This window comes from Sphaerodactylus townsendi, linkage group LG05 (genome assembly GCF_021028975.2).
Source record: "Sphaerodactylus townsendi isolate TG3544 linkage group LG05, MPM_Stown_v2.3, whole genome shotgun sequence".
Classification (NCBI taxonomy): domain Eukaryota; kingdom Metazoa; phylum Chordata; class Lepidosauria; order Squamata; family Sphaerodactylidae; genus Sphaerodactylus; species Sphaerodactylus townsendi.
This window is the reverse complement of record NC_059429.1, coordinates 12,633,624-12,647,915: the sequence shown is the minus strand read 5'-3', so window position 1 is coordinate 12,647,915 and position 14,292 is coordinate 12,633,624. Positions and strand designations below refer to the sequence as shown.

The 14,292-nt window shown below is 45.8% G+C and overlaps 1 protein-coding gene across 1 annotated transcript in view; it reads right to left on the bottom strand.

Moving 5' to 3' along the window:
• UPF1 (UPF1 RNA helicase and ATPase) overlaps positions 1 to 9,524 on the bottom strand; it is a 38,019-nt gene extending 28,495 nt beyond the window's left edge. Inside the window, exons 1-3 of the mRNA XM_048496703.1 lie at positions 9,107 to 9,524; positions 1,564 to 1,706; positions 1,076 to 1,165 (exon numbers count right to left, since the gene is read on the bottom strand). Of these exons, the coding sequence (XP_048352660.1) occupies positions 1,076 to 1,165; positions 1,564 to 1,706; positions 9,107 to 9,340 (467 nt within the window). The 5' untranslated portion in view covers positions 9,341 to 9,524. The remainder of the gene's footprint in view (positions 1 to 1,075; positions 1,166 to 1,563; positions 1,707 to 9,106) is intronic.
• Between the last annotated feature and the right edge of the window lie 4,768 nt (positions 9,525 to 14,292).

Below are 14,292 nucleotides of genomic sequence, written 5' to 3'. Positions count from 1 at the left end.
CTTTGTTGTAGGGTTGGGATAAGGCTGCCCTTGCCAGAGACCTCCCACACTTGCTGCCAGTTAGAACAGACCACACTGTGCTAGATGGACAAAGCTTCTACCTCTTACTTAACTAAGGCCAGGGCGTTTTTGACCCTGGCTCCAGCCTGGTGGAAGAGCCCTGTGGGATCTAATGTAATTCTGCAGGGCCTGAAAGACAGAGTTGTTCCAACAGGCAAATGGTTGCGGCAGCAACTGTTTACTATCAAACAGTCTTCCTTTTCCCCACCCCCTTTCCCCTCCTATTTCTTTTAGCGATAAGAACTTTTTGCATTAAAAAGGAGACCTTTTTTAGAGGTTTTTTTTTAGAATTCAGGTAGATTATTGGTTTTAATCTTCATTCTACTTTATTTAATACATGAGAAGGGCAACGAGGATGATTGAGGGATTGGAGCACCTTCCTTATGAGGAGAGGCTGCAGCGTTTGGGACTCTTTAGTTTGGAGAGGAGACGGCTGAGGAGGGATATGATTGAAGTCTATAAAATTATGCATGGGGTAGAAAATGTTGACAGAGAGGATTTTTTCTCTCTTTCTCACAATACTAGAACCAGGGGGCATCCATTGAAAATGCTGGGGGGAAGAATTAGGACTAATAAAAGGAAACACTTCTTCACACAACGTGTGATTGGTGTTTGGAATATGCTGCCACAGGAGGTGGTGATGGCCACTAACCTGGATAGCTTTAAAAAGGGCTTGGACAGATTTATGGAGGAGAAGTCAATCTATGGCTACCAATCTTGATCCTCCTTGATCTGAGATTGCAAATGCCTTAGCAGACCAGGTGCTCAGGAGCAGCAGCAGCAGAAGGCCATTGCTTTCACATCCTGCATGTGAGCTCCCAAAGGCACCTGGTGGGCCACTGCGAGTAGCAGAATGGTGGACTAGATGGACTCTGGTCTGATCCAGCAGGCTAGTTCTTATGTTCTTATGAGAAGCTACCCTGAGTCTAGAGGCATACAACAAACAAACCAACCAAATTTTATGTGTTCGTCAACATCACAGGCACTAACTGCTTACGTGGCCATAGTTGTTTACCTGCCAGAGGTATTCCCACGACCGTTGCAGAACCACTTCTTGCTGGTGTTGCAGTAGACCACGCAAGCTGGGTCATGGATGCCACAGTAGCTAAGGAAGAGAATTCGGAGGGTAACAGCCAAGTTGGATGCACTCTCAGTGCTACAGAAAGAGCGCAGTGCTCTTGCTTTCCATTCTTTGTTCTGTCTGCATTGCCTGAGACACGATTTTAAACTCCCAGCTCTGCAGTAGAATCCTTCCCAGTCAGACACTTCGTATGAAAAGACTAATTACATAGAGACAGAAGTCCGCTACACAAGGGGACCAAACGAACAGCCCACACATTGTAGTTCAAGGCACAAAAAGGCAACCATCAGTAGACATCGGTGGTGAGTGCCAGTCCAAAATGACATGAGGCACTCCCGAAAGAAGCTCCTATGTCACAGAGAGACCCTGCTTGAGCTTTTAACCCTGTCCCCAACCATCCGGTAGCCTCTTTTCTAACTAACCTGCAAGCATGAACAGGAAGGTCTTTGGTATAATACGTGTCTTCCTCGTCTTCCTCAAAATTGAGCTCTGCCAGGAGCTGGCTGGTCTTTGCCACGTTATCATCCACTGCGCCATTTTGGAGAATGCCATCAGGCCCATTAACCTAAGAACAGAAGCTTTGTGTGAGATGCACAGCTAAGACGCAACTTTGTCCAGACATAACTAACAGACAGACCAAAAATTGGTTTCATCATACTCCACTATTAAAGCAGGCAGCCGGAACTGTTGCAACCCATTTAATGCAGCTGCTGTAAGAAAGAAGGTGCAGTTCTTTTCAGGGATACGTTGGCAAAGGTTAACCTGGTAAGAATGGCCAGAGGACCACCCCTGCAGCAAACTGTCTTCCAGCCTGCCTGACCACATGCACTGCTCATGTCAATTATTTATGGCCTAAATACCCCATTGATTCTCATCAGGATTTCTTGTTTGGTCACCTGGAGACAAACGTTTTGCACCACAGGCAATTTTCCAGCACACGCCCATGACCTTTAACTCATTACTGCAACACCCAAGAAACACCTGCATGACTTCTCAGGCACTGTCCTTCCACCTTCCTAAAAACAGCCAGAGGGATATGTTGAAAAGCTGCCTTTTCTAAGAACCATTTCCTTACTGGCATTGTTGTCACACGCCCCTATTAGCTATCTTTTGATGTGTCCTCCCAACAGACCTTGCAAAGCAATAGCCAGCCTTCTGCTTTAAAAGGCCTGTATTCCAGGACACCTAAGACCAGTGATTCTCAACCTTCCTAACCCTTTAATACAGTTCCTCATGTTGTGGTGACCCCCAACCCTAACATTTATCCATTTTACAGATGGAGAACACTGATGCAGAGAGTCTTAGGCGACCCCTGTGAAAGGGTCGTTCGACCCCCAAAGGGGTCCCAACCCTTAGGTTGAGAACCACTGCCTAAGACTATCTGAGCAAAGCATTTTGACTATGTTGTCCAGTAGGCTGGCACTGGAACAGGCTGCAGGAAGGTCTTTCTCCCCACTTCTGATGTTCTTCATCTTCCCAAGTGTAACCAGACAATCCAAAGTTAAAGGCAGTCTGAGTACCAAGAACATTACAAGTTTCAATATGAATCAGTCAGTTTGTACTCAAGGGAACCGGAGCACTCTGACCTGCTAAACCAGGGGTCTGCAACCTGCGGCTCTCCAGATGTTCATGGACTACAAATTCCATCAGCCATGCTGGCAGGGGCTGATGGAAATTGTAGTCCATGAACATATGGAGAGCCGCAGGTTGCAGACCCCTGCGCTAAACAAACACAGTAGGGCCTTTGTGGTGGCCCAAGCTACAATCCTCTGCAGCAAATTATTTGCAACAGTGGCTATATTTTCAATTAAGGAAGAGCAGAACGACTGTCATTCTATACTTACTGGCCTCAATTCCACCATTTATTCCTACAGCACCACTTTCTTTGATTCAGGATTCAAAAACAGAGGGAAACAAGCCTTTGCCCTACCTGTTGGTCCATTAACTTGGCATTTAAAGGCAGACGGTGGTTTTGTTCCCTGCTCTATCCAGCCTCAATCAGATCCAACTGTTTATGAAAAACAGCAACTCGCTGAAGCCTACACAGCAAGCCTCTCAGGTGGGCAGGGATCGGTGCTAGGAAATATCTGGTTAAAATGGCATTCTCCCCTGCCCTAGAACAAAACTTAAAGCCCGTTAAGTGCAACTATTTGATCTTGGGTCGTAATAAATTGAATTAAATTAAAAGTACAACTCCAAGCAAGACATTCTCCCTAGGAACCACGTTTCTGGACAGCAAGCCTGATGGGCGTCTTGCAATACACCAACAGCATGGCACCGGAAAGGCAGGGAGCAGCAGAAAAAAAGCCCATCGAATACATTCTACCTTACCAGCTTCTCAGCAATAAGAACCATGGTGGAGACTTCCTCCAAAACTGCAGAACCGGCTTTTGTTTATCTGACTTCTCTTTCAAACAAAGTATACGAAGGCTGACTGCCCAGAAAGGGCAAAGATTTTCAATGTGAGAAGTAAGGGTCCACCCATTTCCAGTGAAACAAGCTTGCTCTGCGAGGAGCAAAAGAAAGCATCTCATCACCATCACTTGAGCAAACAACACAGGGGTCTGCAACCTGCGGCTCTCCAGAAGTCCGTGGACTACAATTCCCATCAGCCCCTGCCAGCATGGCCAATTGGCAGGGGCTGATGGGATTTGTAGTCCATGAACATCTGGAGAGCCACAGGTTGCGGACCCCTGGGCTAAAAGGAAAAGCATCAGGCAGCAGCTCATCTTTCTTGGGGAATCTGCCTGATACACAAAGAGGCCTTTTTCTTGAGCTTCTGATAGACAGCCTTCCACGGGATGCGCAATACTCGCAAACAACGTGTTTGCTCCTATTTAGGTGCACAAAAGACAAAGATCAAACAGCTCAGACAGCAATTCCTCTGAAGACAATAAAGGAAACCACCATCTTTGGCCAGGAAAGTCCATTCTCCAACCATGCCTATTAAGCCAGAACCAGAGAAGTAGTTTTTAATACTGCCATATAGCCAACGCTTTTAAGAGTTTTCAGAGGCGTAGTTAGGAGTCATCCCTTGCAAGCCCAGAGGAAAGAGGGAAGCCTGCAAGCCAACAACTAGCTACAGTCCCATATATAGCAGGTACACACATACATGGAATATTCCACGAAGGAACATAATACAATCACAACAGCCTTACAAAATGTGCCTATTCCCTGCGTCGTCCTGGCAAGATTTGATTTAGTTTGTCCGAAGCCACACAGTACAGCAAAGCAGAGATGGGGATTGCTTACAGACACTAAAGATTCTGGCTTAAAAATGATTGTTTCAAAATAATTTTAATTTTCGAATGTATACAATTTAGAATGTTACGGTGGGGCCTGTGCCCTGAACAGCTGGAGAAAGATGGGCAAATAAATATTAGCTGACTAAATTCAACATAAGACTTGTGAGACCCTCCCACACAGAAGGGGCAGCGACAGTGCACAGTTGTACAAGAGCTGAATAACCAGAGCAAATCAGGCTGCTTTATACGTTCCCTAGAGTTATGAAGTGCAACATCTTGTGCAAGAGAATTTGCAGTCAAGGCAGCTGGATGTTGCTGACTACACAGATGTTACAGAGGGCTACATATTCCAAGACTTGTTCAGGCGTAAGACAGAGGATTGCTGCTTGCTTGCAAAGGCAGCTGTTAACTGATGTGAACCATTTTTAGTGGGCTCGGTAGCCAGGCCTCTCACTTTCTGCTCCACAGACCTGAAGAAGGAATGTACAAACGCACAGCCCGGCAAGGAATTTTGTACAGGAGAAAAACAACAGGTGACACAAGTTAAAAGCCTTCCAAATTCACAGTACAGATGCTCAGGCTTGGGACAAGGTACCCCCTTAAACGGGCACATTCTATCACTGGCAGCATTTTTTAAAAAGGAGTTCTCGGAGGCTTTCCCTGCAGATGGACAGAATTAAATTGTTGGCTTCCTCCAGTTGTTAATAATTGGCACAGGGTTTCCCCAACCTGAACACAAGAATTTCAAAATTCGGAAAAAAACCCAAATAACGACTAACAAATGAAAAATGAAGTTGCCTGTGATAAGAACAAGGCAAACAGACAAGCAGATATATGTCTTTCAGGAAGATAATTATTTTTGAAAAGTGGTATGAAGGAGGATGCCAAGGGTTGTGGTCCGGGGCACAGCATCTCATGCTTTCAACTCATGCAATGTCAACATGCACAAAAGCAAAACTGAGAAACAAATGGAAGGGAATCCTGCCATTATCACAATGAGAAAACACACACCTGTGCGGAGTCATTAAATGACTCCTAGCAGAGCACATCACTCCAGGCACTCCCTGCTGCCGCTTATTTTCATAGCAAGAGTTGACTGAACTTCCCAAAGGAGGGAAATGCACGGAAGGCAGGCCTGAACGGTAGGGACTTTTAGCGCTGCAAGGTAATTTCATAAAACAGCCGGACACTTCCTCTTAATGCTCGAGGAACTTGTGAGCTCAAGTAGCCCTTTTCATGCACACATGTAAGAGTCAGACTAACTATCTGATGGAGAAAGAGCAGCTGGATTCCTCAACAGCAAAGCAGCCCTTTCATGGCAGAAAACTGTTCCCTTCACTAGGAAAGAGCAAGCCTGCCTTACAGCCAGAAAGTGCCTTCACCTATATTTTAAACAAGTTGCACTGGCCTTCTCCAGGTCCTTGCAAAACGGCATGTTACATTTCCCTCGGTATGTTTCATTACCCACCCACCCCCCAGTGCTACTGAAACACACACATTCTTTTGCTTGTTCTCTAAACCACAGTTTTAATGACAAAAAATTACACCCGAGTGCTGGAAACAGCGAGTGGAGTAGCCAATTGCTGTTAACAGCTACCACAGGTGAGCAAGCAGGGAAGCCTTTCTAAATGATTCACATTACATATATATAGACTTCTTAACGCTCCCGCTGATTCCCTTAAAGAACAAAAAAAACCCCTTCCTTTTATCTGCATCATGTTAAACAATTATTCTTATTCTGACCCTCAAACCCTATTTAGAATTACAGAGTCGGAAGGGCCATCTAGCCCAACCTCCAGCTCAATGCGGGATCAACCTAAAGCATCCCTGACAAGTGTTTGCCAGCCACTGCTTCTTAAAGGCTGCTGGTGAAGGGGACCTCACCACCTCCCCAGGCAGCCAGTCCCACTGCTGTACACTTTCTTTATCTTTCCCAAATTTCAGGAGCTTTTATCCAAAATTTCCCCAGATTTGCACTCTCCCTTGCAAAATGAGGGCTTTACTGACAAAAGGCCGATATATTGATCCACAGCTAAATGCAGCTGTGATTAAAACAGGTTCTCTCATTTCATTACATACAGGTCTACAATATTTCTTCCCGTCCATACAAAAAATAGTTTTGGGCACAAAAAGCTACCCTTATGGAACTCTGTCAACATTGTTCCGTCACATGTTCAGCTCTAAAGGCACAAATCTATGTTGCTATAACAACAACCCCCCCTTCCATATTTTTAATATACACTGGCCCAATTCAACTAAGCCTGCTCTTGAGTAAAAATCTGCTCTGGTCTACTATACATTTGTGTGTATATATACACATGGTATAAACAATTACACTTCCAAAGGGATAGTTTTGTTAGCTGGCTGCAGCAAAACATAAACTGTCTTAAAGGTGAGCAATTCTGTACTTTAGGACACATTTCCATGGACTAAAGGACACATTTCCATAGACTAAAGGGCAACTTTATCAGATGCAATGAAACCTTATCAAAGATAAAATGCTGAAACAATTAAATTGACCCTCCATATCTTTGTTGTTCCAGCTGCTTCATCCACAAAAGTTACACACATTGTCCCTTTACCTAAAGGTAAAAGTAGTTCCCTGTGCAAGCACTGGATGATTAATGACCCATTGGGTGACATCACATCCCAACGTTTACTAGGCAGACGTCATTAAAAGGGAGGTTTCCCACTGTCTTCCTCACTTTTCCTCCAGCAAACTGGGTACTCATTTTACCAACCTCGGATGGATGGAGTCAACCCTGAGCCGGCTATTTGAAACCAACTTCCATCAAGATTGAACTCAGCTTGTGAGAAGAGCTTTGAATGCAGTATTGCTGCTTGCCACTCGATAAAGATCACCTCTTATCTTTACACTTCCATATACACAAGGCTGCCCCCCACCCGCAAACTACTAAAAACAACTTTACTAACAAACAGCAATAGAGGAATTCATACCTAAAACAGATCAGCAAACATCTTATCATGCACAGTTCATGTTATAATCTGAAATGTGGATGATGGAAGTGTCACTATAGCTCTTAACTAATCTGACTCCTGAAGGAATCAATGGTCTTAGACAAACAAGAGAACTCCCTTTATAAACAATGTACACTCATGGATAAACCACAGTGCAGTGTATTGTTTACAAATTTCAACTAGAACTGGGTTCAAACACAAATTTCAACTAGAATTGGGCTCAAACACACTCCTTGGGCAATCTTGGGCCCACTCACTCTTTCAGCCTGACCTCCCTCACAGGGCTGTTGTGAGTCAAGGAGATGGAGCCCATACACACCACTACAAGCTGTCAGGGAAGAAAAGCAGAATAACGGCAGACAGAGGGATGCAGACATACAAACAAAACAAACAAGGTGCACAAGCACATACCAGCCTTCTCTACCACCCAAGTTCTGCACCTGGCCTCAATTCAGCTGAACTAAGTCTTGAGTAAGATGGGCACGTTGGTAACTTTTGTTATAAGCCAGAGATTACTATCTCTATGGCACAAACCACACTCTGTAGACACAGGCATATGGATTTGGAGGACCCCATCAGGCATTGTATTTGTTTGTGCATATACACTTAGCATCTAACGGGGCCCTCCATTTCACTAGAACAGGGGTCTGCAACCTGCGGTTCTCCAGATGTTCATGGACTACAATTCCCATAAGCCATTCCCAATTGGCCATGCTGGCAGGGGCTTATGGGATTTGTAGTCCATGGACATCTGGAGAGCCACAGGTTGCAGACCACTGCACTAGAACACTGCTTCAGAAAGACAAAAAAGGGCACCAACTGTCATAACCAGAAGCCCATATAAAAAAATATGTGCTTCTCTCTGCAAATACATAGATTGGGGACCCCAATCAGTCATTGTCTAGGAACATATGCATGTACTTGAGTGCAAACATATATACACAGAGCATCTAATGCCCCCCCATTTCCAACCCTACCCCACTAAGAGCACTGCTTCAGATACACAAAAATGGAGCACCAGCTTCCACAACCAGAAACTCACATTAAAAAAACCCATGGAACGCATGGCCCTATCAGGCATTCTCTGTGTGAATGCATGCATGTGCAGGTATACATCAGGGCTAGAAACCCTGCGCACTGAAACAATTATGCTACTCCCTCATACGATATATGTCATTCAAAATAAAAGCAATAGTAAATGGTAATATACACACATATATGTGTGTGTGTATATATAATATTATTTGTATAAAATAAAACACCCATCGCTTTCTTGCCTTGAAGATACACATCATTTTAATTTACATGAATCAAAGATGCAAAATAATGTTTACTGTTTACTTATAACTTCATTTTAACTACAAGTTTCCTATTGCTTTTTGTAAATTGCAAAGTTTTTCATCCTACCCTCCAAACGAACCGGATGTAACCAATCTGCTCCAATACTTAGCAGAGATAGGGAAAGGGGGGGGGGGGTCCCTGTTGACTGGAGGCCTTCAGCAGGCGCTTATTTTGCTCAGTGGTCAACCCAGGGCTGGTGGACGTCCACGCAGGAAGTCTACCAGGCTCCCCCGTTCCTTGCAACGCTGCCTCTCTCTCTCACACACTCACACACAAGCAACGTCAGCTGTCATAACGAGAAATCAGAGCAAAGACCCACGCCGCCGGGCTTGAATGACTGGGGAAGGGAGCCCCCCCACATGCAGCCACGTGACCCCGCTCCCCCCCCCCCGTCCCACACCTGAGCTTCCAGCTGCCCGGCCGCGACGACTGAGGGCGGCCCCGCTCCTGGCGCCCCGGGGTTTCCCTGGGCGACGGCGCCTCCTGCCCCGGGCGGCGTCTGGGTCTGGCTGGGCAAGGTGAAGTCAGTGAACTCGAACTCGGAGCCTTGCGTGTCGGCGCCCAGCAGCTCGGCCTCCTCGGTGTCCAGGAAAGTCAGCGTCTGGGAGCTGGGCCCGTACGCCTCCACGCTCATGATGGCGGCGGCTTCCGGGTGGCTCCCTCGGTCTTTCTGCCGCTCTTCCCCCTCACAGAAACGCCGCGACGCGGACCGCCTCGACGACGACAACGATGACTAGGCCGCGCGCGGCTACTGCGCCTGCGCGGACCTCAGGGGGTAAAGGAGAGGGGCGCAACCGCCGACCAGCCGGGCAGTAACGAATCAGGTGCTCCCGCCCCCCTTCAGTCACCTCTCATCCAATAGGGCCGCGGCCGGATGTCGATCAAAAGCTGCGCGAGGGCGCCCAGTGCGCAGGCGTAACGAAGCGCGTCCACCCGCCAACTGCCGACAGGAAGGAAGGGGGGGTGACAACATACGCGGCAGACGCCGATGCAACTGCGCACGCGCCTGAAATGACGCTGAGGAGAAAGAATAAGAGGCGTGCGCGCCGGCGGTGAGGAAGGGGGGAACAGGGCTTGTGAATATCACCCTATCAGAATACCGGGGGGAGGGACTGCAATAGAAAGCGAGCGAATCAGACTATCTCGCGGAGAAAAGGGGCGCGGCGCGCTGGAATCACCAGCCGACCGAAAGTGTGAATTTTGAGGGACAGGTATCTGGACAGCCAATCGTAACGGAGCTCGCGCGCACCCGCAGCAGAGCGCTGAAAGACAACGTGGGTGAGTTCCGAGAAGGAAGACTACTGGGAAGAGAAAAAGGCGGGAAGGGAACCAATCATAATAGGGACGGGGGTGGGAAGTTTCTAAGAATAGCCAATCAGGGTAAAGATTTAGGATATAGGCGGTAAGGGACGAATAGTAGAGTAGTACGCATGCGCTTAGGTATGCCCGGGACGGGGCCAAATAGTGAGAAGACCCCGCTAAGTAGCCATGAGCACGTTGCTGTGTGGCTGAAGGGATGATGGCTGGTTTTTCCCTCGAAGCTTTTCCCCCGCCGCAAAAAAGTCACCAGGGCCAATTAATACTTCACAGGTGGAGTAGTGGTTAGAGCAGGGGTCTGCAACCTGCGGCTCTCCAGATGTTCGTGGACTACAATTCCCATCAGCCCCTGACAGCATGGCCAATTGGGATTTGTAGTCCATGGTTGCGGACCCCTGGGTTAGAGTGTCAGACTGTGTGATCCGGAAGGCCTGGGTTCAAATCCCCGCTGATCCATAAAAACTCTCTTGGAAGTCATCTACTCTCGGCCTAGCCTACCTTGCAGGATTGTTGTGAGGGCAAACCAGAAGAAAAGAGGACTATGCCAACCAAAAAGGGGCACATGATAAAAAGAGTTGTTAAAAAATACTGTGCATAGTGAAAAGAGGAAGTATGTCACTGCAGGGACATTTTCACAGAACCAGCAGGAATGCCAAGATTTCTTATAGGCAGGTACAAATGACTATAATTAGGAAAGACTGATACAGACATAACTGGCAAACGATACCTCTTTATTAGCACAGACTTTGGGAAATTACTGCTTTTTCTGGCATGTCCCCTCCATGTATTAGGATCAGCCTGACCGGGTTCAGAAGTAACTGGACAGACAGCAATAATTTATTCTTACCATCTCTGACATGAGCACATTTCTGATAAAATATAAGGCAAAAGTTACGCTTTAATTATTATTTGGGTTACTCAGGCACAACTATCAGGCCTTCTCCTTCAGCTGCATTGGCCTCCCAACAGCTTTTTTGACTCATTGTCGGGATAAAAAAATTAAGCCCCTTCTGAAAGAAGGGTGAGAGCAAGTTTAGGCAACTTTGCCCCCAGTTAAAATGGTGCCACAAATGGAGGCTTCTTTTTATCATGTGGTAACTGAAGCCCCCCTCCCCCTGTTGTAGCTGTCTTCAGGCCATTTTAAAGCTCCAGACCCAGAAGCTGTGGCTGCCCAGCTCCCTGGAGCCACATCCTGGGAGAAACTAGTAGGACTGTCAATTCTGGCTGGTCATTCCTGGGACTTGGTAGGACCTTAGCAAAGCATAATGCCACAGAATCCCATCAAATCAGCTGTTTTCTCCAGGGAAACTGATCTCTGAGATCAGTTGTAATTTCAGGACATCTCCAGGCTCCTCCTGGAGGTTGGCAAGCCAAGTTGCCAGGCTGGCCAGGAACCACAGGAAGAAGAGGGTGAGGTGGCTGCTGTGAACAGCACAGAAGTTTGCAAGGTGGGTTAGAGTAGGATTGAAGAGCCCATATTTATGGGCTGGTGTGGTATAGTAGTTAAAAGTGTCGACTTGTATCTGGGAGACCCTACTTTGAATTCCTATTCATGCCTTGGACACTTGCTAAGTGGCTAATAAAAGGAAACATTTCTTCACGCAATGTGTGATTGGTGTTTGGAATATGCTGCCACAGGAGGTGGTGATGGCCACTAACCTGGACAGCTTTAAAAAGGGCTTGGACAGATTTACGGAGAAGTCGATCTCTGGCTACCAATCTTGATCCTCCTTGATCTCAGATTGCAAAGGCCTTAGCAGACCAGGTCTTCCACTAGGGGAAACATGTACCAGTTTGTGACTCTCCACCCAGGCAGACAGCCGGTTTGTGCCAATGGCCATTGTTGTAGTGGAAGGGCTGTTGTACTAGTACGTTCTATATCCATCTTTTAAAGAGCAGCTTCGGACAGATAAGGTAAAGGTATGTTGAAATCCTTTCCATTAATTACTTGAATGACATTAGGCTACATGTTCACTGATGTTTTCATTTTAAAACATAAGTTCGGGCTCAGGATTTTTTGAAGCAACATGGCAATGGTCAGAGCACATCAGGAATGAAATTTTACCCTTATGGTTATAAAATAAAAAAATTATAAGTCATGAACCGAAAATGTTTGCTCATAAATGAGGAGACAGAAAAAGAAAGAACAAGAGAAACATTTTAAAAAGGAGACTGCGACCACTCTTTCCCATTGGATTAAGGTGCATTTGGAAAAAATTCTCAGTCCACCCACCCATTGGAACAAGAAAAAAACTCTTGAATACTTCATCACCTTACAAGGAGCAGTTGATTTGGGTAATAACATACAGGGTTTTGATCAATCAGCACATACAGAATATAATACAAGAAGATTCGCACTGCATCAACCGCTCTTTATGTGAACTAAAGTGCATAACATCACCATGAATAAAGTGAATTAATAAAATATATACAAAACAATTTGTGTGACTATTTTCTATATGAGAGTCTTTATTATCCTTGAAGATACAAAGTCTTTCGTATCCTGAACAGTCTATATTCTTAGAGAATCCTGCGAATAGACTCTCATATAGAAAATAGTCTCACAAATTGTTTTGTGTACATTTTATTAATGCACTTTATTCACGGTGATGTTATGCACTTTAGTTCACATAAAGAGTGGTTGATGCAGTGCAAATCTTCTTGTATTGTGTTCCAATATGTTGCATCTTTGTAGAAATTTATACACATGCAGGATATGACAAAAATGAATGGGAAGAAACAAAGACACAGGCTCAGATGAGGTGAGTCTGGAAAATGAGACGGATCCCCCAAGGATCCATTTTGGGACCAGTGCTCTTTAACCTATTCATAAATGACCTGGAAGTAGGGGTGGGTAGTGTGGTGGTCAAGTTTGCAGATGATACCAAATTATGTAGTGTGCTGAGAACCGCAAAGGATTGCGAAGAGCTCCAAGCGGACCTTGATAGATTAGGTGAGTGGACTAAGAAAAGGCAAATGCAGTTCAATGTAGCAAAATGTAAAGGGATGCACATAGGGGCAAAAAATCCAAACTTCACATACACGCTACAGGGGTCAGTGCTATCAGTCACAGACCAGGAAAGGGATTTGGGCGTCTTAGTTGATAGTTCCATGGGAATGTCAACTCAATGCATGGCAGCTGTGAAAAAGGCAAACTCTATGCTGGGGATAATTAGGAAAGGAAATCTGATAATAACAAACTGCAAGGATTGTCATGCCCTTATATAAAGCAAAGTGGTGCTGGTAATCGCGAGACTTGGAGTACTGTGTTCAAGTTCTTGGAATTCGCCCACATCCTCAAAAAAAGCGCGATATTGAAGAGATATAAAAAAATGCAGAGAAGGGCACTTAGCGAGGGATGATTGAGGGACTGGAGCACCTTCCCTATGAGGAGAGGCTGCAGCATTTGGGACTCTTTAGTTTGGAGAGGAGACGTCTGAGGGGGGATATGATTGAAGTCTATAAAATTATGCATGGGGTAGAAAATGTTGACAGAGAGAAATTTTCTCTCTCACAATACTAGAACCAGGGGGCATTCATTGAAAATGCTGAGGGGAAGAATTAGGACTAATAAAAGGAAACACTTCTTCACGCAATGTGTGATTGGTGTTTGGAGTATGCTGCCACAGGAGGTGGTGATGGCCACTAACCTAGATAGCTTTAAAAAGGGCTTGGACAGATTTATGGAGGAGAAGTCGATCTCTGGCTACCAATCTTGATCCTCCTTGATCTGAGATTGCAAAGGCCTTAGCAGACCAGGTGCTCGGCAGCAGCAGCAGCAGAAGGCCATTGCTTTCACATCCTGCAGGTGAGCTCCCAAAGGCACCTGGTGGGCCACTGTGAGTCGCAGAGTGCTGGACTAGATGGACTCTGGTCTGATCCAGCAGGCTCTTTCTTATGTTCTTACTGTAGATCTCGACGTGGGTTGCATCACAACTGAGTTTCCTTCTCAAAAATAAATAGAAAAGTATGTTATCAGTGGTCGCATCTCATCACCTGACACGTTCCCAAAAGATACTAGCAATTCAAATTTACCATGAAGCATGCTGAAATTTCAAAGCGCCGCAGTATGTAAGAAACCAGCTTTTCTGAAGTCAGCAGAAGCAAGTGTTCCATGTCGATTATTTTTGGTTCAAAATTAGCAGTTCTGTGTTGGCAGCCCAATTGGGGGAGAATTGCCTCTTGGGATTAGTGCAGGGCTGCACCAGTACATTTGGCCGCTGGCACTTACACCAGTGGGGAGGGCAAGCAGAAGAAGAAGAAGAGTGA